The sequence below is a fragment of the Haliotis asinina genome, chromosome 8 (assembly GCF_037392515.1).
Source record: "Haliotis asinina isolate JCU_RB_2024 chromosome 8, JCU_Hal_asi_v2, whole genome shotgun sequence".
Classification (NCBI taxonomy): Eukaryota; Metazoa; Mollusca; class Gastropoda; order Lepetellida; family Haliotidae; genus Haliotis; species Haliotis asinina.
In genome coordinates, this window is record NC_090287.1 from 33,292,733 (window position 1) to 33,318,584 (window position 25,852).

Genomic DNA, 25,852 nt, shown 5'->3' on the forward strand with positions numbered 1-25,852 from the left:
AGATAAACATCAGATGTTGGCCAGTTTCTGAGCGGTATTGAGTAGTTGAAACCTGGGATTCTTTTGGAACTGACTGCATTAGCATGAAATATTCTTGTGCTTCAAATACTCACTAATACCCGGAAATTGGTCAAAATATGATCTTAACTGACACTGTAGACACAAATGTAAACAAAAGTGTCCACATGTATTTTTGTCTGCACTCATAGACATCGAATAATGTTTTTCAGCCAATCAGATTAAAGAATACAGTGACTTTTGGTTTACAGTTTAATGTGACAAAAATGTGATAAAAAGGAACATCACAGACAAAAAACCTCATTCACTGAGATTTTCCACATTTGTGAGCTTAGGGCTTTTTATCACCAATACTAGTATACTGTGTTCCCTCAGACCCTGTTCTATTGAGACAGCTACATTTGGAGACTACTGGTCTATAATACTGTTTTAAATAAACACATGTAGTGTTATATTTGGGATTACACTTTCTCAGTAAAGTGCAGATTCTAGTTTGAAACAAACAAACACCCTCAGAATCTGGATCCTAATCACCAGCACACAAAGTCAGCCACCTAACCCATTCAGTCACAAAATGGAAATCTGACAACTGGTAGTCTAGACTGCGGACTTTGTGTACCCCTCCGGTATGTGTAAATTTGCAGGGCTCCCAAACACAGTCATACAAAATGCAGAACACCATACAGTCAGACTTGACTGTTTTCATCCATCTACTGGAAAACAAGGATAAATTGGACCAGCTGAGAAAACATGTTTACGAGAAGTAGACGAATCGCAGCAATGAGCAAAACCCATTTGGTTTGTGAGACAGAGAGCAGATGTATTAATGTGCAGTCCTTGATGAAATTGTTCTGCACTGAGACGGGCCACACACTTAACCTATCACACCATACACTTGTTCACAATGGCAAGTGCCAGTGGGAGACATTCATACATACTAATAAGGGTCAATTATTGTCAGGTTGGTGCTCAACTTATCCTTGTTTGCCAGAATGTTATTATTAGATCCAATCATCTCACATACATGGGGGACAAAGGACTGTAATGCCACATGTCTAATATTTCTTGGTGGAAGCATAAAAACAAGACAGGTATGCCAACAGGTGAATTGTAAAACCACCCACTGTGTAAATCTACAAACATCACAATCATCTTTGGAAGCCAAAAAAAACAGTTTCACTACATAAATCAATACATCACTATACAAGTATTATAACATACTTGCCCAAAACACATGAACATCAAAGAAAGAAGCCTCTAAAATCAAAATGACAAATAAAAATTAGTAAAAGGATCCTTCTCCCTATACCATAGACTTAAAGCACCAACTGGCCAATTATGCAACAGAGCAGATCTATACACAGGCAACTGTCAAAGACAAATAAGTTTAGATATATGCAATAAAAACTAATACATAAACACTGATAAAGTGTCAATAAGAGCTAAAAGCTAAAATCATCTGTACCAAAAACATACAAGTTTAATTCAACAAAAAGGGAAATTGTGGAATCAAATGTTTTAAATTAAGCCTGAGAAATATCAAACCCTGTTTAGCAGCATAGGTAACAGAATATCAGTAAGAGCAAAATATTTTGTCATAAAACAGGGAACGTAGGTGAAATTATGAAAAGGTTTAAGGTACCTTTTTGACTTTTCAAAACCATTTTTATCCATGATGCACATTCCTCCTCTTTGTTCTTGGAGGGTTGATGGGTTCTTACAACCTTGATATACTGAAATAAGCATCTCAGTAACTTCATTCATTGATGTTCCTCAATGAGCTGGTATTCTGGCTTTTAACATGTTTAGTGACCAATTCTTTCCCTGCTGGTAATGACTTCGGTTAATTTGAGGAATACTTGGCACAGAACATTGGACAGTGCAGAAACTGACCTAGTAATTAATCACACAATTACACAAATAATTTCAATATGGTAACCATGGCAACAGGAAGCTCTTTATGTTTCTTTGTTAAGTCTATCAAAAAGAAACCAAAACTACCAAAAGTCTCTCATAGTATATACATATGTACATTACAAGATGGGGGTGGGGGTGGGGGGTGGGGGTGGGGGTGGTGGGGGGGGTGGGGCAAGGGAGGTGGAATATGTGACAATTTCATCAATACCAGATCTTCTGTCCCAACAATATTACTGGAAAGACCTGATATCTGAAAGAAGATCTGAGCATATCTCTCCAGAAAGGACAAGGGTGAAGTTGCAACACAATGTAAACAGCCAAGCAGGAACACACGTCTTCATTTTCAGTTAAAAGTATTCACAACTATCATATTTGATTTCGGCATCTTGAAAACATTTTTTTACAACCAATTTCCTTATGTCGATAATTAAGGCAACATCACTGTTATGGATATTCATAAACATGGTAATTTCTGAGCCCCAAAAGAGTAACAAATTTGCGAAATCCAGGGGGTAAAGAAATTCATTTAGATTTAGATTTCATGCCTTCGCCCAGCCCTTAGAAGAGAAGTCAGATCTTCAAAGACATTAAAGTGATGTGATTGTGATGAGACTGGGTTTTTGATCTTCTTGTTTGGTTACTTGCCACGTACAGCACCTTCTGATACATAATACAAGTGTTTTGATTATAAACTATGAAGACTATCTGAAACAAGACTGATAATCAGAAAAAATTATCCATCACTGGAAAACTGAAGATCATGAAACAAGTAACCACTTAATCTATGGAGTAAATGCAAACATTTCATCAAGGCATTACAACAAATAATGCTTAACATAACCAAAACAAGCATTCATAATCTGGACCCAGTGTCTCGAAACAAACTTAAGTCTGAATTTTGACTTTTGACTTTTAACTGAAATTTGAGAAAGAGCAGGAAAATGCATTTCCCAGAATGAACTGAAATCAATCTTAAACTCAAACTTAGTAGACTGTTTGAGTTTTGGGGGATAGATTACTTAATTTGTTTGGGTTTGTTTATTTAAAAAATGCAGTTGAGTTTAAAATTCAACTGTTTCAAACTGTCAAACTCAATTGGAACTTGATTAAAACCTTAAGTTTGTTTCGAGAAATTGGGGCTTGAGTCTGTATGAATACAGCTCTGAAAGCTCAAGATAACGAAACAAGTAACCACTCAATCTGAGATTCAGAGCATACATAAAAAATTAAAACTTTCATCAAAACATGTAATGTCAGACAAAACAAATAAGTGTATTTAAATGCCATGACATTGACTATCTTCTGTCAGTAGTTTAATACTGATAAACAACACAGAGAAACCACAGTAAAACATGAACAGAATTACACTTCAGTTTAATTACACCATTAACTTTTACCATCAACTAAAATTGTCATATCTGGATGGAAAACAGCATGAGAGGATATCTGAAAGCAATGTATATTTGTTGTGAACCAGGTAAGATTACTTGGCAAGTTACTTGGCACACAGATTTGCCTGGACCATGACTATAATCAGATTATTTCAAATTTTATAAGATACTTGTTATCAATACTTACTTCTTGGATTAAAATTTAAAAAATGTAACTGCAACAATTCTACGAATGTGATCCATGTTTCAAATGAGAGTAGTCTTTCAAGAAACCATCAGTCGCTTCTTCTTGAGAAATTGTTTCCTTGTAATGTTAATCAACACAGATGATGGTGACAGATAGCATGCAAGTTTTGAAATATTTTTAGAAAAGCAGAGGGTGTTTATTGCATAATTTGTTTACAAGCCTCACACATTATCTTAGAAATAAAGAGAGAGAAAATTAATCAAATCTTGATTTACTTGAATTGTATGCTTTCAATTCATCAAAAAGACCGTCACTGATGATTCAGAGTAAGCAAGTACTACTTTTCTCCACCAAACACCAGTTATAGCACATCTTGTTTAATTCACAATATGTGTTTCAAAATAAAATCAGTACAATGTACTAACAATAATCTATATATATCTTTGACAATATAATGTAAATAACTTTTTTATAAATGAAGAATTAAAATATCAGGGAAATAATCAAATTTCAAACTAAACAAACACAAAACAATCAAAATCCATGTCCAAGCCTAGCATGTCTGGAATCAATGATCCTGAGCATAGTAAACACAAACCAGTGGAATGCCTGTCTTTGGTACTTCATATGGCAAACACAAAATATCATGAATGGTCAGGAAAATAGTACGATCTAAAGAGGACTCCACAGGAGAATGCCATCATGTTATCACTAGTAGGTTTGTAAATGTTTCACTTTTCAGGTCTTCATCCCTGAAAGATCATGTTTTTAAATGATCATATGTTTGGGTGAGAGTGAGAGTTTAGTTTTAAACTGCTTTTAGCAATATTCCAGTAATATCACTGAAGGGGGACACCAGAAATATGTTTCACACATGGTACCCTGATCATACATTTGAAAACTCAGAGATCATTGTCAAGGACGAAAAAAAACACTTTTAACGGAATGGAAGCTGTGGAATTATGCAATACATGTACACTGCTTTAACACATTTTACAAAATGAAAGCATCTATGAAGACAGTCAGTGTCTTTGAAAACAACAATAAATGCAGGAATCAATCCACAGGATGACTGTAGCATTTTACTGGGTTACTAATGTAATTCACCATGAAACCAGTATAACACTATTGAATATCACAAAGAATGTTGATGGAAGGATGATTTTTAAATTCATGATTCAAATGGACTTGACAAAGCCCCACAAAGAAAGCGTAGAGCTTAGTGTCTTTAAGCTGATGATGCGTCTTCGATGTTGCCATCGCTGGCAAAACAGAAGACGTCCTTGGAATGCCAGGATAAGTATCACTATGACAACTGTCGCCATCAAAAGATAGCTTAATGTGTGCGATGGTATCGGCTCCTGGTGAAAGAAAATAAACAAGTGACAGAGTGATCACTGATGTCAGAATAGACTGCATTACAGTTTATTTCATATAGACTGAACCATACAAATTTGGACAGTTCAAAGGGATAACAGGGTCATACTTTGCTTTACCTATGAAATACAGGATGCTTCAGTTTAGTGCCCCATCCGCATCCAAACAAAAGTTTTTATGTTCAAAACACAAATATGTTCAAACTTACTTTCACATCTATTAATTCAAGCCTCACAGTTATAGTTTTCAGAATTATCAGTATAAAAGAACTGTCATACTGTGAAAGTTCAACATCATTTGGCATTTTCATTCACAACTGATACAAAGTAAGGGGGTCAACTCTTAATGTACCATTGATATATTGACGACAGATCAAGTGACTGAGTGAGTTCGTGAGTTGGGCTTTATTCCACTTTTAGCAACAGTCCAGCAGTATCATGACTAGGGACACCAGAAATGGGTTTTCACACATTGTTCTCATGTGAGGAATTGAAACCGGATCTTCAATGTGACAAGCAAATGTCTTAACCACTAAGCTACCCAGCTGCCTGACAGATCAAGTACACTTTAAGTGTAAGCAGTACTGTAAAATTTAAAACAGACTTCCAACATCGAAAAATTGGACTTTTCAAGCTATGTGCACCCCATAAAATGTTGAATCTCAAAATCATACAGACCTGTAAAGGCTGAAAGTGTTTGGTGATCAGAGCACCTCGAGGCCTGTTGGACCTCTGCTGTTTCCAATAGATCATGTAGTCAAACAGTGACACATACAGGGGATGGACCTCTGCCGTTTCATGCTGGAAATATAACAATTAGAAAAATGTCAGATATATGTTGTTTTCATGAATTTTTAACTTTTTCTAAGACATATTTTTGAAAGAAATGAATTAACTTTCAAATTGAACATGTTGTAAATGGGAGGGGTCAGTTTTAACTATGACATAGTAACAGGTCTTACAATGATTGACAACCAAAATAAATTTAGACCTTTCTACAGAGTCAAGTAGGGAAATAACTCTCATTGTTTACAATGTGGAATGAATTCTTTTTAGCTTTTTGAAACCTTCATGCCAAATATTTTGTCAGTCTCTATACACTGAAAACGTACCGATGAATTCCACTTTAAACAAAAATGTAAATCAAATAAAGTGAACTTAAGATTGTGAGTCCTCATAATTTTTACCTTGCCATCTGAAGATTGAAATCTCAGAATTTTATTCAACTTAGGATAAAAGTTGTTTAACAAATGAGCATGGTTTCAAATTGCTATTATTGGTATGTATTACAAGCGGGTACTGCAGTAGTTTTGAAAAGTAAAACAAATGCATGTGAAGTGAATGATGAGCATCAACTAAGACTTCCCTAGAAACCCAACTTGTCCATGTTCCATTTAATGTGCATAGATACATGCTCAATGCACTGCACTACTGATACTTCGGTCAATGGAATAGTGTACGTTTGATCTCAGCTCCTTGAAGAGTATACAACCCAGCTGGTTAACCATTCACTACTGTGTGAGCAAAGGAATATTTCAAACCAACCATTAAGTCTTCACTCCGAGGGTTGAACTGGTCAAAGCAGCTAGCTCCAACATGTGTGTCACTGCCCCATAGCTCTATAGCTAAAGAAAAGGGAATCTACAAGAACAATATAGGGAAGAATATTGAAACAAGGTTAACATTTGTGTAATCATTAATAGGGCAATGCTGCTTGAAAACATGCTGAATGAAAACTATGGTCACCAACAACTGGACAATGGCTCTCAATATATATGATCCGATTGTCCATATGCTAAACTGGTTTGTCTTAATCATATTCTGTTCACTGAGGTAAGGATTAGGAACAAGTTCTCCTCATGAATCCCCTCTCCTTGGTATTAACGTAGATTCCTGCAACCAAAGATTACAAGAAAGTAGTATAAGTAAAGATAGAGATTATTCACCCCTGTAATCACAGAAAAGTGGCCTCTAAATTTATATAAAGTTTGGACTGGAATCATGAGAGATCGCTCAGAGGGTATTATTCATGCAGTTTCACAGATGTAAAAAATACAGTAATTCTAGAAAAAATGAAGGTGCAGAGGTCAATGGCTATAGGTTGATCGATCACCAACCAGTAAGTGTCAGCAAATTTATTGCTGCAGAAAAAAAAATTATTGAAGGTCACATGCAACCCAAAAATCAAACATAATTTAAACACATGTATCACTTGTTCATGATATACAGAATGCATTGCTGATTAAGAAACAACAAATAAACAAAAACAAAAGCATATAATTGAAAATCAAACGTGCACTATTTTGTACTTGGGTTTCCCTCCATTGAAATGAAGCAGAAGAGATACCGAACCAGGTCAAAGCCAGTGTGTGTGCACTCAAGTGTAACGGCCTTTTCACTGGCCACTGGTTCATTTGCCAATAAGCTTAGTCGGCTCTTTGTTTATGGCTTATAAGCCTGATAGTTGTTAATTATATGCGGTCAATGATTGAAGTTGTGCATTGCATATTGTCATTAGCAGAAAGGCAGGCAGACATATATTTGTCAATAAAACAGATATTGAGTCTGCTCATCACAATCAAGGTGTTCTTGCTTTTTCATGTAATGAGTAGATTATTTACTTGTTTGTGTACACAATCAAGATCAGAGTACTGCTCATGACCTCATACTCCAAGCAAGCATACAGTTTCAAACTCTGTGAACCTATTCACTGTGTATGCGTTATGAGTGTAGCTGTTAAATTCACTTTTTCCCCCAACACTGGGGGAAAATTACTGAATCCTTTGAACTCTACTTCGCAGGATTTTTTTCATCACGTTTTTTACAGCATTATTGGTTGAATTGCCACTTTTGATGATTTGTTTCGGTAAGTGCATACCGAAAGGTATCAGAATCTGCAAAGTTGTGTTTTATGTTGCATGTGACCTTTAAGAATGTAAGACAGGCCAAAGTAACGGACAAAACTGTAATTTTCAGTATGTTTGAAATTAGATCAGAAATCTGTGAGCAATCATTTTACAGACTGTTATACTGATATCAGTGATGATCATGTTTAGCATCATAGATAAGGCTTTAAATGGGAAAGTACATAATAGGCAGATGCTGGACAACTAGTCCAAACTAACATCACACAGACTAGGAATGTGAGGCAGTTAGTTTTGCAACAGATCCATATACATTAACGGACAGGATTCACATGAAGGGTATGCTTGATAGGTTGTGCTGTATTTTATCAGGAAGCAATGAAACTGTACTATTGTTTGAATTCACTCTAAACACTTCATGGCAACTATCGTGAAGCTTAATCAAAGGGAGATAATCCTGAATTATACCACACATCCCTTCATTGGTAATCAATAAATCAATAGCTCTGTCTTACAACCAGTCACAATCAATTATTCAGTCACACAGTATATCAATCAGTCAATCAATTTCACAGCCTACCAGTATTATGCACGATACATTTACAGATTTCATAATGAAATGGTCTGTGGTATCTTTGGTCATGTGCATAACTACAGGCAAGTGTTGGGAATTGGTTGAAATCTCACATTTGATGTTTGCTTCATTACAAATGAACAATCATGAAAACAAATTGGTTACCATCATCTCTCATATTTTCCTATCTGGGTTGTTATTGAAGATATATAATAACATGATGCAACGTGTTACTGTATATCATGAACATAAACGTCCTGGCCCCGGAGTCTTCAAGAAACATTCAGTCCTGACTTCTCAGTTAGTGAAGTGAGGTTTCTAAGAAATAAACACGTTTTTAGGCCTTGACAACGTCAAACATATGTTCCATCATCAAGTTCTATCATCAAAGGCTAAAACACTAGTTGTAAAATAGTTTGTGTTCGATTATGAGCAAAGGTGATAGATTGCTTGGTCATTTGGTCACTGCAACCAGTTTTTGATTACTTCAATTAATCTGAGCACCACTACTACAGACACTAACTACAAACAGTTATCTTGCTTTGCTTGAGCAGTGTTGAGATATGAACATTTTTCAGCGTCTTTTATAAAGGGATAAAGAATAACAAATTTTCTTCTATGTTTTGTAGAATGTAAGGTTAATGAGACTTGAACATATTTTCTCTCAGAGTTTTAGAAAACGGACATTAAAAGAATTACATTCTATTTCTATATATGTATGTATGTGACACCATCATGATCACCGACAAATGGCAATATATAATAATTGAGACATAAGATAATCTTGACAAATCACACACCTTTCTGTGTCCGGCCATGTAGTCAAAGGATGTCCCGTCAGCTGTGTAGAAAGTGAGATCCATCGCCTTCCCGTACTCATATCTGTGTCTGGTGGAGGAGGCGAGACGTGCCGCCAACTCCTTGATACCCTGTATGTTGGCTGGTTGTCTGTTGATGGTACTGGAATGAGTATCTGGAATACAGAAACAGGTTTTTCTTTGTTTTAAGACTGAGTGGGAGTTGTCTGGTCCTGAAGACAAATTTCTGCTTCGTCTATCCTGCATTCAGCAATATTCCAGTGATGTGATCATCATGATGGCAGTCTGTAAGTAATTTGAGTCTTGATTAAATGATCTAGTGGCTGATATCACGAGTATCGATCTTCACAATTAGAACATGCATTAAAGCTATCAGGCTTCACCACTCAATCCTGTAAATCACCTAGAAAGCCAACACTGGCATGATTTGCTGAATAGCATGCAATAGTGTGATGCTACCTATCATGCTTATGGCCTGTGTTCGATCCACTGGGGAGGCACCTAGGTATGGATTCCAAGGTGGGCACATTTGTGTAGTATCCTTGGACGAGATACTTAGATCCACATTGTCAGCAGTGAAAAGGGTACCAGCAAGGATGTGCTGGCAATGTGAGCATTTAGTTCATTCCGCCTAACAGGCAGCATGGCTGCATGATCCCTAAGGAGTTGAAAAAGTATCAGAATGTATGATAGTGTCCAATAAATGAATGTAGTAATGTATGTAGCAAATTAAGCAGGCAATGTGCTCGGATATGAGTGCCATACAAGCGGACTATTACTATTAAAAACAATTCAGATCGAAATCTTCATGAATTCCCTTATGACAGAAATAACCTCTCTTGTCAGGGAGACCACATATTTCTCAAGATATAGGCCAAGTGGGTCGCTGGTTGTAAAAAAAACATTTTCAGTTAGTAACTACTAACTGAAACTAATCAGCTTACATGACAACCTTGTGCAATTAGGAAAAAACTGTCTTACAGGTACATCTAATAAAGCTTGGCATAATCAGATACAGTCAAACTGAAAACAATCATGATAATCAAAATTTCAGATTACGGTAAATGTGTCATAATTTTTAACAATGACTACGAAAAGTGACTTATTATAAAAACTGCAATTTCTGTTTGCACAAAGACTAAACATATCAGTTTTAAATTTTGTGAGGTCAAAGTATTTTACTCACCAGCAAAAGGTAAATATATCTGTCTAATCCCTGAGTGAAACGAAATGTAGAGATCAAAGTGCATTTCCTGAGTGAGGTGTTTGTAAACACTGCATTCCGGTTCTGAAATGGGAACAAATTTATAATGAAAATAATAAAAATAACATCCAAAAACGTTGTTTAACCAGTAAATTGAAAATGAAAAGTCACAAGCTACATGCGATAAAGAAACATGAACTTAGATGATAAACCAATCAATAAATATATTTGATACTTAGCTTGGTCTATGGAAAACAAGGATGACATACTATGCCAAAACACACTTATGCATTGTCCATTTTTTCAAAAAAGAAAAAAAAAAAAAAAAAAAAAAAAAAATTTTTGGGGCGGTGGGGTAGCCTAGTGGTTAAAGCGTTCGCTCGTCACGCCGAAGACCCGGGTTCGATTCCCCACATGGGTACAATGTGTGAGGCCCATTTTCTGGTGTCCCCCGCCGTGATATTGCTGGAATATTGCTAAAAACGGCGTAAAACCAAACTCACTCACTCACTCACTCAAAAAAATTTGCATTGTACTTAATCACTGATCATTGCAATGATAATCTCCAGTGTATACCTTATGGTTCCACTCTAGTGGAGATTAACTGGAACATATGCCTGGAGATTATCAAGGATGTGGTCACACAAGCTGACACTTGCATGCTTTCATCTCAATCATGATTCAAGTCACAATGCAAACACATCTCTTCAAGAGGAATAGAAAAACAGTCTATCTGGTCTTTATTCACTATCAATCACAGGATACTGATTTTCCACGGGTGGAACAGATAGCTTGCTGGGTGTATTACCTGAGAAAGCATGGGGGCCTCTATATTCCTCATCATTAGGATCAGCTGAACTTCCCTTCTTTGCATACTCCCAGTCAAAGTTCCTATTGAGATCAACACCAGTACTTGTTCCCCGCCAACAGTAATTATGGGAGCGTTCCACATACACACGTCCATCTGGGTTAGCCATTACTATGATGTGCAAGTCAGTACTAGACAGTATATGTCTGGAATAAAGTTCCTCATAACTACCAGGTACTGACCCAAGTCCACCAGTGAGATTCCGTAAAAGATGGAACATGCTTTCAACTGGGAAGAATTCTCGAGCATGTTCCCCATATGATAACAATATTTTCACCTTACTTCCACCCATTTGGTTGGAATCTGTATTCAGTGTGAAGTTGGTGATGTGGAGAAGCATCTGGGGTTGGCCCAACCTTGAGCTGTACTTCCAATCAATCTTCATGAAATTGGGGTAGAGGAAGAGCAGCTGTTGAACATCTTTTTGTATAGAAGTCAAGTTATGATATATGTTGTAGTCAGGAATGTAGATTTCCTTCTGTGGCTTCACATCCACTGTATCTCCTGTGTTCCATTCACAGAGGAATGTAATGGCCCCAATCAAAATCAAACCACACACATTTGGAGGACTGGTGGCACATGCCTTTCTTGTCTGAGATTCTTTATTGTGAAAAGGAGCCATGATGGTTTCATCCTCTGAAAAACATTAAGTCTGCCATGTTAATATATAGTAACTGTCTGAAGTTTTACATCTAGTAACAGTCTCAAGTTACTCCTAATTAACATGATAAATACAACTTCTGTAAAACAATACATGTAAATGAAAGACATATGCTAATATTCTGTTTGTGATTTGGAAGTCTTGATGCAAAGGTACCTTGCCAGAATGGCACAAAAAGTGTGTGGCTACAAATGGTTCCAAATAGACATTATTCACCACACCATCTACATACCATCAGCAACATAATAGTCTATAATGGCAGTCAAAAATGTTTTGCTCCTTTTTGTGCTGAACATGCAACATAAAAGTTTGAAATTTAACTAATATTGAATGTACATTACATAGTCAATGTCAATCTGAAAGATGTCTCTTTTATCAATAAATACAGCAGTTTATCGAGATGCAGTACAATGGTCAGATATACCTGCCTTTGCCTAACACAAAACCAGTGTGCACAGAACAGGCTGCAGGAATTGTAACTGATCAATGCTGATAAATCAGATTCCATATTGTGTGTACAGATCCGGTTTAGCCATACATCTGAAATAATTGTCAAAGAGAAAAGATCTCTTGAATTTAACTCCAGAATAAGACCTAAGTCCTATTATTGTGATTATTGTGATTATTGTTTGATTATATTTAATATTTCAAAAAATCTAAATAATATAACTGCATACAATTACTATTTTGTTTTGACACAACATCGTTTCAGCTACAAGTTAGTTTTGAGTAGAGATCTATATCCACACCTTGACATGGATAACCTCAGTGGAAAAAAGCAGCAAGCAGAGCATGTTGAAGCAAAAAAGCATTATGACGTGGATTAAAAAGGCCGTTTTAATTTTTCACACAGAGGTAACTGCACCGCTCCGGACACAATTTCAATAAGCAACTTGCTTGATTACCTGGGGCGTATAAGACATTCAGAGATGCACATCAATATATCATCAAATAATGCTCTTTCATCAACAGAAAGACTTACCCAAATGTCTCATTTGCAGGTTTGTTGACAACTCACTCACCGGAAGCATAATGCATCAGCAAAGTTGTAATACATTGTTTCGTATTCTGATTCTATCTTCGTCAGACGCACGGTGTTTCATACTTACGCTATTTAAGCATGTCGTTGTGTTATTTTACATTTTCAAAGCTATTTTTTATTGTCAATTTTTAAAATATACAATGTGTGTTACATTTAATGACTCCATACGAAAATGAAACAATACAACTTTACCAACATGGCTGCGCCCATGCCACTCATCTGGGGGTATTCAAGACGAGTGTAATTAAATGCCTGTATTGCATTTACTAATTTAGGGTTTGAGTCAGTTGACTGATCATCAGGGAAGAGACACGTGTTTACTAGCAACCGTCCCTTTTCAACCCTTACAACTACGGTTGGAATTGAGCCACACAGCTCACCATGTCTCAGTGAATAATCGAGTTGTCACTGGTTGTAGCTATATACTGACTGCAATTTGTTTGATTCGAGCGTAGTTTGGAATAGTACTTGCAAAAAAGCCAACAGGAGATGGGGGTTAAGTAGTAGTGGAAACAACCTGAGATGGTGCTTTGATAGTTCACAGTCTGGTTAATTGGTTGAAAGAATTGCGGCGGCAAATTTTGATGACTGCCAAATGTTTCCTTTTCGTGAAGTCCCGATAACTGGTGGATAGGATTTCAACTTGGTCTTAATGGATTGGGTTAGTAGGACTTTTTTTTTTTAATCTGCAATGGCTGATTTGCTCTCTCAGTGTCTGCCTTGGCATCATTTGATTATGTGATATTTCTTTTTCAATTACGTGCTGTTGTTAATGTTAGTCTGCTGTTTGTCATAACATAGAACGCATTATCCATAAAGTTGTTTTCTTCATAAAATTTCAGTTATATCCAATTTGTGCCACTCAAAGAAGTTATCCAGTTCAAACATTTTCAGTTGCTCAACTGTTTGTTCATGTTTGATGGACAATGGTGGGTGTGGCTCTCTCTCTCTCTCTCTCTCACACACACACACACACACACACACACACACACACACACACACACACACGGTTCCTGTTTTATTAACCATTTACTCTAATGTGCTTGCAAATGATTCGATAAACAAGCCTTCATTATCCGTTATGGCTTTCTTGTTCTTGTGGTGGAGTGTCTGCTAATAACATAACTAGCTAAGCAAGTAATCTGGTGAAGAGTATTTTGTTAGCTGGATCTGAAAAAGTGTACTACTCCCCATTTTAATGGGTTTTTTAAATGCTGCTTGGTCATTTAGGGCAGTATGACATCAGTGGCTTTCACCATATGATATGACATAATGTGTCAATTGTTCATGACACAAAAAATTGCATTACTTGAACAGTTGCATTACTCTGAATAAGATGGCTTCAGTTTCTTTGTAATTGTACATTTTTTGCCATGTTCAAATTCCTTCATAGTAATTTGGAATAATATTCATGATATTGTCATAGGAATATGAAAGATATAATGACTAACTGAATATTTTTGGCCAACCTCACTGATGATTGATGGTATTGGTGCTGATGTGCTGTACTAAATAAGGAACAGAAAACAACATCATATTGGGTAACCAACTTGCAACTTGGAATTTAGTTTATCTGTCTGTGGTTAATTAATCCAGTATGACCTCCTTTACTAATGCTAATAGATTGGGGCTTTCAATAACAAGTTTAGCATTCATTCAGAACAGTTGCCTGTCATTGCCTGTGTTGTCTATGTCTAAACATGTCTATGAAGTTTTATTCAACAGGACATAACTGCAGATACTCTTAACCAAGATATAGTTACAACAATAGTAGTCTGTAAGCAAAAACCATTTTATTTTTCAGTTACATACATGCTGATGCTTGAAAATGTAAATTTGAAAATCCTAATGTTGTAAGTTTGCTCAATAATGGGGAATTATTCAGTTTAGAGTATTGTATACTGGCTGTTTGAGTGAACCACAGGTATTGTCAGGGTTGACAGATAATTTGTTTAAGAGATTTAAGCCAACACTCAGCAATATTCCAGCTATATGATTGCAGCCTATAAATGTTATGGACCAGGCAAACCAGTGGTTAATGTTGTGAACAATGATCCTTGCTCTTGGGGTGCACTGACATGCCATGACTCAAGTCATCCACACTAATTAACCAGCCCACTTGGTTGATTCTAACAAACAGCATGAATTGCTACGGACAATTCTAACTAACAATCCTCATGAGAACTGAAACGGTTGTCTAAGCAGTTTTTAAAAATGATTATTGCTTTTCTCTAAACAACTTCATCATTCATCAATAGTATGCATCCCAGCATTGTAGGATTCATAACATGTATGAAGTGTATCACCTATCGTGAACTTCAGCAGCAAACAAACAGGCAATACTCAAAACTTCCATTGTCTATACAGTAAACCAAGACCAATGATTCTTGTTAAGATTTTCAGACTGTGACAACTCTGACAACCCATAATTCCAAAATCACAAAAACAAGTTCCTTTCTCATTTACTGATTAGACAGCATGAATGTGGTAATTACCAACATACATTTTCCCCTAGGTACTGAGCCTGATATCTTGTTAAATACAGATCATATGCAAAATTCCTGTTGTATGGAGAACCTTCTGTTCCATTATACGTTTCAGGTGGAATGTTTGTGAAGGAAGCAATGTTAAGTTTTGGTACACTGAGTTAGATATTAAGGACAAAAACAATTAACAGAAGTATTTAACAGAAATATCAACAATATTGTATACATCATAAAACCAAGAAAATATCTGGTTCCTGTTTGAACAAAACTTTTGTCTCATCTAATGGTACTTTGTCGTATCTGAAAACATAAAATGCTCCAAGTACAACCTGGATATGTGTTGTGAAAATGCCCAACAAAATAAAATTGAATAGTCGTAAAGGTTATAGTCCATTTGGCTCAAAAGCGGACAGATGAATTGCAATCTAACTTGAAAACTAATAAACATATAATACTCAAATGAACCGCTGATAACCAAAACTAACAAACATCATTAAAACATCAGACTGATTCTGTGTGATTTTTGCAGAATTTATGTCCTATAAACAAAACGTTCTTAAAGAAACCATCATTAAAATCATTACACAGTTCACTATTTGTTATGAGGGATGAGTGCAGAGAAAGGGACAGCCAGGTGTATACGGCACAAGTGCTGACAAAGTGATTGATTCCTTTTTTACCTTTGCTGTGCCATCTCTATCCTTTTTAAAACACCTGGCTGTTCCTCTCTTTGTGGTCCTCCCTCGTAACACATAATGAACTGTGTAACTATTTACATGACAGCTCGTTAAACAACTTTTTTTTATTTTAGAACATAAATTATGCAAAAGAACACACAGAGTCAGTCTGATGTTTTGATTATGATAAATGTTTCATTGAGTATTGTATGTTTATTTGTTTTAGAGTTAGATTGCCATTCATCTGTCCACTTTTGAGCCAACAAACTATAAGTAGAAAAATGAGAGTAATGGTGGTGGTGGCAAGAGTCTAAAAACTGCAAAGTGATCAAACAATATTCAAACTGCACAAAAAATATTATTAATTGCATATGTTTTATTTTCTAATCCATCCTAAATAAAGGTTGCAGTGGAATAAATATGATTTAACCAAATTACTTTATTTATGAATTGTTGTATTTATGCATTCAATCAGCAAGTCATAGAGGTTATTTGAACCAAGACAGTAAACTTCAAAATTGCCATTTTGGGTTCTAGGAAACAAATGAAATTACATCATTTTATTTCAAGTTCTAGTATCAGCAGAAATCTTTCCTCTAATTTACCTAATGTAGTAATATAAAATCCACTTCCTTACTGGTAAGTATGAGATGGGTAAAAACAGAAAATACATTCTACGGAGTACTGGAAGGCAACTATTTGGAAATATTTATTTCCCATTTATAGCACAAAAACAGGAAAGCAAAAAAAAGCACTTACTGTTAACAATTGATGAATTCTTTCTACATGTTAAGTAGTTTTACAATTCAGTGTATATGTTACATAAATTAAGATATCACAGTTTGAAGAACATTATCACAATTTAATGATTAAGTCAAAACTGTTGAGAATAGTTGTGTTATTCTTCAATTGTTGGCCACACATCATCTGATTCCTGTTCTGGGAGATTCTTTTTCAGACCTGTCACAAAGGAGAATTTTGGATTTAGTGCCACATTTCCGTTACTTTAAATACATACATTAACAAGGCCAGAGAACTCATATTTATGGATGAATCCACCCTGAAAAAGACAAAAAAAAATATGCTTCACTACCGTCTGCATGATTGAGGAATTGTCCCAGCAAACCCAAGAAATCAGAAATAGAAATTGTCTGGCCAGAAACAGGAAACTGAAAAACTTTGTCTTTCATCAGCAACACACCTGTGATAGTGACACATTTCTTTTCATAAATTTCTTGACATTAACAGTACTGCCTTTCTTATACTTTCAAGAATCGAGTCATATGTACTGCTAAGATTGATATGAAAGATCACTAGAAAACGAATAAATATGGTATGGGTCAGTAACTGACAAAGGTCACAATAAAAGGTCTTGAGAATGTGAAATAATTTTGCTGAGATATGCATTACATTTACACTATTTTGAATTAAATTGTGAAGGCGAAAGGGTCCTTGTCATTATCATAATGGTAAGGATGAAAGGTTAGGGAATTCTAAAATGCAGATATTAGTGTCAAAAACATGCACAATGACTCAGCTTCATTTCTGACATTGTATTTACTACACTGTATACCAATAGGATGATGTTAAAACAATTAGCTAGCTCATTACGACCAGACTGCTGATAAAGAAGATGGACGACATTTGTTATTCCACGCGCTCATTGCATATCAACTGATACAATACATGTAAAATGATTCTAAAGGGCCTGCAGGCCATTTTGGATATTTTGTCCAGCAAATTATATATATTTTACAAATGAACATATAAGTACATCTTCATAAACATAATGGACAAAATTCCAAAAGTTTCACACTATTCAAAAGAAAAAAACAAATATACATACATATATCAAATATTAACACACTTTTGGACATGAATACACAGATCAAGATGGGAAAATGGAAGTTGGGATTGTTTGAAATAAGAGAATCAATTGTTTTACACATTGCCATAGCACAAAGGCTCACAGAACCTTACAGTTCAGACATGATTATGATTGTTTCATGAACTGAGTGTGAAAATTAGGGACTGTTCATAATTTATGGCTAGAGGGCGTGATCATGACTATTATGAAGAAGTGTATACAATATATGAATTAAAAGAAACAAAATTAAAATTAAGTGACACCCCCTGCATGTTATGTACAAAATCAAATGACTCCACCACCTTCTAATATTTTTTAACCTTAATATTTTTAGATTTTTATGTACAAAACTGTGAATTCACAAGTGCTTATGTACAATGTACAAAACTGATCACACCTCTCTCTATCTCCCCTCATGTTGACCCCATCCACACCCCCATCCTCTTGAAGTCATCATCACCCCATGCGTCATAAATCATGAATGGTCCCTTAGTAAAAGTAAAATTTACTAGGAGTCATATGTTTACTCTGATGGTAACTGCAATACCTCCATGCCACCAACATTGATGTTTCATGTACCTTTCATGTCAAATCTTGAGTGTACACTGCTACAGTTGGTTTCTGGAGAGGAGTCTGTTGATGAAATGTACCAGGAGTAACTGGAGGGACTGGCTGAATCATACTGACTATCTGTTGCATCACACAGGTGACAAAGTCTTGGAGTGGCATCAGGTCCACGAGGATAGTTGTCTTCTGAGTCAAGCATGTAACTCCTCATTGCACCACCATGATGTGCGAGACGTTGTCGACTCCATACAATGTGCGATGTCTCAATGGCCATTATCTGCAATCAACCAATTTGCCACATTGACGTCCTAGACAAAACATTGAATTTCAATGAAAAAATACATTCAATTCATACCCACCATACACTAAATGACTAAAACAACCCACTACTCTGACGTATTGTTTGCTACTTTCAGTGCTGTATCACATTGTCGCTAATTGTCTTTTTTGTTTTCCCCTTAAAACAATCATTTTCTTTACCATATTTATTACAATGACTTCCTTCTGAGTGTTAAAGATTATGAGAATAGACAGATTTCATATATTTGCCAATGGAAGCCTTGATTATAAAACAAGATATTAAGTATGCCCTATAAAATCTTACCACAGATGAAAGATACTGAATTACATAAAAACTGTCAGAGTGTGAGTTAAGAAAATATACATTTACATGGATCTTATGACCATGTCCCATGTAGCTATGCATATTTCTTATATCACTGTCTTCATAAATGCACATTTGAGGTAATTTGTACCCTAAGTACAGTTAGTCTCTTGTATTCAGCCTATACACAGCTTGGAGAAATATTTATTTCAAACAATATGTGTCTGATTGTTGTTTAAAAAATAATCAGAAATTTTTCAGCTATAGGCAGTAGTCTCTAAATAATCGAGTCCAGACCATACAATGCAGTTATCAACAGCATTAACATCAATCTATGCAGCTGGGATATGATGATGTGTCATCCACGTCAACAAGCCTTATCACTTGATCCTGTTAGCTAGATTGCCTCTTAAGTAGAAGTTAATGTGTTTAAGCTAAGTGAGCAACAGAGGCAATGTCTCTTGTTCTAAAGTTCCAAATGTACTTATCATACCTATCAATTTAACACAACTGTTTCAGTTTTAAATATTATGCAGTAATTTTTTTCAATTGGAAATTCAATAAACCTTAACATGTTGCAGTTACCTCCTCACAACACCTCCTGCTAACAATTGCTCTGTAGTCAATCCTCTTAAGTAATTTATCTCTCTTGGCTAAAAATCCTGGGTATTTCTTTTTCCATTTTTTGCCAAGAGCCCATGGAAAGATTTCATACTTTATTTCCTCTTCATCCTCTTCCACATCATTTGCAAGATATCTGAAATCCAATCGATCAATCACTGTCCTGCCCCAAAGCAAGTTTGTTGCCATTCTCAATGTACATGCCTCATCATTTAAGAAAACCTGTTTCAGTGAAAACGTATCTATATCAGATAAAATTCAACTATTAATGATTACAATACAGAATCGTAGAGACAAAGCTAATTGAACATGAGCTTGCCCTTGCACTGGTATAGATAACAACACAATGAGTACATACAGTTACTTTTAATATTCAGTATGTGTATTTTTTGTCAAGATACCTCAGTATTGATATAAAATAAAGCAGAAAAATCAGTTTTCATGGCAGTATGTAGGATTTGATACAGTGACTAAAAACTGGAATTTTAAAAAAATATTGATTCATCAATGAAAAAAAGATTTTCATAATATCAAGATTTTTTTACCTGTAGTAAACAAACAATTTACGTGGTTGTCGCAGAGATGAAGTTGTTTTAACTTGCCTCAGGTTAAGGCATTGTGGATTAAAGGCATATATAGAGAATCTCACCCAGGTGTCCACTGATATCAATTATATCATCACTTGTTGATAAAGTTACAAATATCCGAGGCTTGCCGAGGTGATTTTTAACTTTATCAACAAGTGTTGATATTAATCATATCAGTAGATCATTATGGAGATAAACATTATGTGTTGTCCAATTTCTGGGTGTTATTGAGTATTTGAAGTACAGGAATACATTTGAAACTGACAGCGTCAGCCAGAGGTTTCAAATGAAATATTCCTGTGCTTCAGCAGTGAAGTGAATTGAAGATTCATATGGTAGCATCTGGATCTGCTCATTTGTGATGTCATTCTGATTTGAATAACGTCACCACTGTTAATGACACTACAAAACAATTGTTTGCGATGTTTCTACATGTCAACACGCAGAGAATAGTCTTGCAGTTTCCATGAGACAAATACCATTTGATCAGGTTTCTCAACCGATCAGATTACTGAACACACTGACTTTTGGTTTACAATCTTCATTAGTTGCAGTGTTCAGGAATAGTGTCTGACCCTCTGACAAATCTGGCAGATTCGCCAACGGTCTGGTGAAAGTGTACAACCCACTGGTCCGAGTGTCTGACTATATTTCACAATGACTTTCACTGAAGTTGTCATGGGTGATATGTCACACTTGTTTGCTGTTTATGAATTTTACGTTTGTTAATAAGTTCAATGCCAATTATAAGAATTGTTAAATCTGAAGTGTGTGTTTAATATTTACTCTATGGGTCCTGTGAATTTTCACTTGGTCAGACAGACATCTGAAACTTACAGGACCTGATGTCCTGTTACTTTGAAACACCATTCATGAACACTGTAGTTGTCAATAAGAAATTCACATCTCTCAATACTGTACAAACCACTAGACTTGCAGTGAGTGAGTGAGTTTAGTTTTACGCCACACTCAGCAATTTTCCAGCTATATTGCGGTGGTCTGTATATAATCAAGTCTGGACCAGGCAATCCAGTGATCAACAACAAGAGCATCGATCTGCGCAACTGGGAATCGATGACGTGTCAACCTAGTCAGCAAGCCTGACCACCCGATCCCATTAGTTGCCTCTTACGAGAAGCATAGTCGCCTTTCATGGCAAGCATGGCTTGCTGAAGGCCTATCCTACCTCGGAACCTTCACAGGTCCACTAGACTTGCAGTGCAGCAATGTCATAGCATTGTGACGTCATCAAGTTCATGACATTGTAGTATTGCCAGAGCATTATACAAAATCTACTGCCACAACAATATCTCCTAGGACACAGTTTTGGATGATAAAGAAGTATTTAAGATAAAAAGAGAACCTAACCTAAGTGTCTACTGACATCAAATGCATCAACACGAGCTGATAAAGTAACAAACATCAAAGGATTGCCGAGGATATTTTTACCTTTATCAACAAGTGTTCATACAATTAATATCCGTAGACACGAGGGTGAGATTCTATTTATCATCCAAAATCATTCTTCATTAGTTTTAACAAATAATGTACATCTCTGAACACAGTATTGACATTACATTTGCAGTGCAGTGATGTCATAGCATTGTGATGTCATCAACTTCGTGACATCATAGCATTGTCAGAGTATTGACCAAAATCTGTCAAAACAATATCTCCTAGGAGATATCATCTGATGTCACACAAGCGATATCTCAGATTTGGATGATAAACACTGATCTCCTGTGTGAAAGCTGTAACTTACACTGCCCAGAAACAGTTCAGCACTACCTCATTGAATGTCCAGCTCATGGTATTAGGCTCTAAAAGAAACTGTGCTTAACAAAACCAGTAATACTTTCATAATGAACGGTGATAATTCAATGTATGATTGCATACAAAGAGCTGTATTAGACTTCCTCTTTAAAACAGGTAAGTACGACGTAATTCAACTGAACAAAATATAACTGTTAAGTGTTGGGCGCATGCCTTTTAAGATCCAAGGTCGCCCTAAAACCTTTATTACCTACCTCAGGATATATGCTTGTGTGGCCCAAAATATCATGAAGTATGATTAGAAGCAAGATAAAGGGAAATAACTGTGAAACATACATATGTGCTCCTACCGTCACATCCCATTACATACCATATGCGCTCAATCCACAGTATCCAACCTCTTTCATTAGTATTTTCACACCTAACCTTTTATGATCTTTTATGATAATTACTAAGTCATTATTACCCATGCTGAAAATTACTTCGATGAATCCTACCTTGACCTATTGTAAATAGGAACAAGTCAAAATGCTAAGTACTGGACACATACTTTAACAGAGTTAAATGTCTTTTGGACAGTAGAATCATTATCATTATGTGATCCATTTAAGTAAATTAATGCTTACAGAGCTATGAAGAAATTAGTTCTTGAGTACTCTCTCAGAGAGTAGCCAGCTCTCTTGAAGTAGGCAAACACCATTGCAATCAAATACTGAAATGGAAAATTTGAGGAATATTAAGTATATGTACACATTTCTGACATAATGAAACACAGTAGCCACCAGAAAAGACCTAATTATCATTTCATATATGATCAATAATAATAGTTAGTGCAGTACACGGTCACAAACAAGATTCTAAGCACTACTTTCTTGCGTTGAAATACACCAAGGTCATAACATAGATACACATGTCAAGGTCATTGCAGGTTCAAAAGGAAAACAATACTGAAGAAATACGGTAGTATTTTTAGTTGTGGCCCTGAAACATGCTGGAGGATTACTAAAACATAGCAAGTCATATAATTTAATAATTGTATTGCCTTGTATCAATAGACAGCTTTTTTCCTGTATCATCATATACACATAACAACTTGGAATGAGCTTAAATATCATTTCATTCTAAATACTTTCAGTAGATCTTCAGTGGTTTTAGCTGAAATCATTGGATCCTATATTTTACAAGACTCTGGATCTGAAGCAGTTGCTTAAGTTCAGGATTATTCCTGACATGAGATCTGGAGTTAACTCAAAGCTTTTGAAAGCCTAATTAGTGGACCTAAAAAGATTATGACGTCAGCTGATAGACCATATACACTTAAGTGTAGTACTGTCAATGAATAATACACATAGGTGATTAAAAAAGCATAATTTGAACTATGAATCTGATTTATACATTTCATGTGAACCATAGTATAAGTTTACAAAGTTTCATAACTATTTATATGCATAATTGTATTAATTAGCCATGTCACAATTTAAAACAAACTGTTCAGCAGAATGTCTTACATTATCTGCAATTCTCATACAGCTATCCATTTCAAGGAAGTCTTGGATCAGTTCATCAGCTGTTACAAAAAAAAAAGTAACATTGTCATAACAAGGAAGGAAAAGGACATTTGGACTCTTGACATTACTCTGTTTACCTTCCTAATGGAACCATTCATTAACACTAACAGTAACTAATCAAATGTAATAGGATGCACAGATTCCATTTAATTACTAGAACTGAGCAGATAATGCTAAAATTAGGTTTTAAAAAATAGAGAAGTATCTAGACCAAATAATTACAAATTTGCTTTGTAGCAAGACACCTTGTGAAGAAAATGATGTCTTTGAAAAATATCAAAGTCAACAATGTGATAATACAAACGAAAAAAGTAAATGTCTTTCTGGCATAATCTGAGATGTGATCACACTTACCTATGAGACCAAAGAATGCCTTCATTTCCTTTCCTTTCACAATAAAACATGATCTCTTTTGTCTTTTGGCTGATGTGGGATTCAAAGATGAAGGCTCTTCAACAGAATTACCTTCATTCTGTTGTGAGTATTGCCTCTGCCTCTTCATATGATTAATGATTGGTTGTGGTTGATGGTATGGAACAACAGGTTGACATGGAATTGGAATTAACTGTTCATATTGTTCATTTTTTGGATAGTCATACAAGTTTTCATGTAGCCTGTAGAATATCCTGCCATATGTTGCTTCAAAACCAGGAAGGGCTAGACTCATCTGTGTCTGAAAATATAAGCCTCTAATCTTTTGGCAAAATTCTTTATCCAAGTGAATACTGTAAGAAATACAAAGAAAAGTCTTGTGAATAATGTACAAATCCATGAACAGGTTCCGGTATGCCATACCTCAATGCAACAGAAAATTATTCATAAAATTCATTCCAAATTAGGAATAAACGTCAATTGTTTTAACTCTGATAAATTAATGACATTCACATTACGTAAGATTAAGACTGCTACAGACCTTACCTAATTTAAGCTCGCATAATCTTGTGATATAATCAATGCATTTCTTTACACCATATGTGTATGTAATCATTTTCTCAAGTTCGCTTTGTTATTTCATCTTGTTTACGATGTTGTGACATGAAGTGCAAACCAGTCTCACTGTCCTAGGTAATGTCACACAATACAAATGCAAGAAGGAAATACTGTACACACAACTTATCCTTATTTGGCTACTGATGCACAAACGCGCCATGTTACCTACCAGAAATATAATTTTTCCACATTTGATACTTGCGGCTTCTACAGATTTCTTGTCGTCTGCTAAAGGTCAGACACAAGCGACCTCTAGTTTACATTTTAGAGTGATCTCCCCTTTATTGTTTCCCTGCTGTCCTGTGAAAACATTTATTATTATATTTCTATGAATTATATAAAGTCTAATTGTCAACGAGATTAATAGATCTAGGGGAAGTTGTACTGGTAAGAACTTCTTAAAGGCAACGCTGACAATGATCATGTTCTTATTTCATCAAGAGACAAAATACATATTTCTAGTCCATATTTATGCACACATTGCAATGATGTGTGGATATTTCTCTTTGCACTTCAGTGATGTATGGCAGTTTGAAAGGAAAGGAAATTTGACTACGACATATTTTCGATATAATTCAATCGACTTAAGAGCTTGAAATCAAAATATTCCGATTTCTCAAGTATGGTCGATGTTATTCTCATTTTATTTCATTCTGGAGTTCAAAGTTAGAATGTTCACTGGATATAATTTACATACAATCACGCACAGTTCACTTAATCTTGGTAATTCAGATTTTTTCCGGTTCTCTTGGCTCCTGCCCACTAGGTGTGAATGTTCAACTAAATCAAAACATTTAACATTCAAAACAGTTAATTGCAAACAAGCTTCTCGTCAGTGTATTGTCGATTCTAAAAATTGGTCAGAATGGTCCTACAATGGCCCAAGAAAAGAGTAAGCGGTTATTGAAACAGTTTTTTTATGTTACTCACGTCTGCAGCGTGCGAAATAGTCACTGCCACGTTAGCTCGTGCGAGTAAAATCCAATCTTGGCCAGTAAATCTTCACCGTCACTGAAATGTATCACTCTCAGACTTGATTAGTATTTTAATACACAGGCACGGCTATGGGCAGGAAAATGTGAATCATATTAGCGGCTTAATGATGAAACTCGTGCCATACCGACAATATGTCTTTTTCTCATATGTTTTTCTTTAAATCTTTGCTTAGTTTCTACAATTAAATTACGGGCTC

General features: G+C 35.6%; 2 protein-coding genes across 2 annotated transcripts; both read right to left on the bottom strand.

Moving 5' to 3' along the window:
* Window positions 1-2,567: 2,567 nt before the first annotated feature.
* Window positions 2,568-12,907, bottom strand: LOC137294016 (carboxypeptidase A4-like). Its single transcript, XM_067824935.1, has 7 exons — window positions 12,861-12,907; window positions 11,158-11,853; window positions 10,332-10,433; window positions 9,128-9,300; window positions 6,435-6,530; window positions 5,568-5,690; window positions 2,568-4,874 (listed from the first exon to the last, which is right to left on the bottom strand). Exons 1-7 carry the CDS (start codon window positions 12,871-12,873, stop codon window positions 4,692-4,694), a joined length of 1,386 nt encoding a protein of 461 aa, XP_067681036.1. The 5' UTR covers window positions 12,874-12,907; the 3' UTR covers window positions 2,568-4,691.
* Window positions 12,908-16,448: 3,541 nt separating this feature from the next.
* On the bottom strand, window positions 16,449-24,914 carry LOC137294770 (speedy protein A-like). The gene is made up of 7 exons (XM_067825879.1): window positions 24,830-24,914; window positions 24,025-24,343; window positions 23,611-23,669; window positions 22,729-22,814; window positions 19,707-19,878; window positions 18,530-18,794; window positions 16,449-17,043 (listed from the first exon to the last, which is right to left on the bottom strand). The coding sequence occupies exons 2-7, from the start codon at window positions 24,335-24,337 to the stop codon at window positions 16,982-16,984; spliced, it is 957 nt and encodes a 318-aa protein (XP_067681980.1). The 5' UTR covers window positions 24,338-24,343; window positions 24,830-24,914; the 3' UTR covers window positions 16,449-16,981.
* Between the last annotated feature and the right edge of the window lie 938 nt (window positions 24,915-25,852).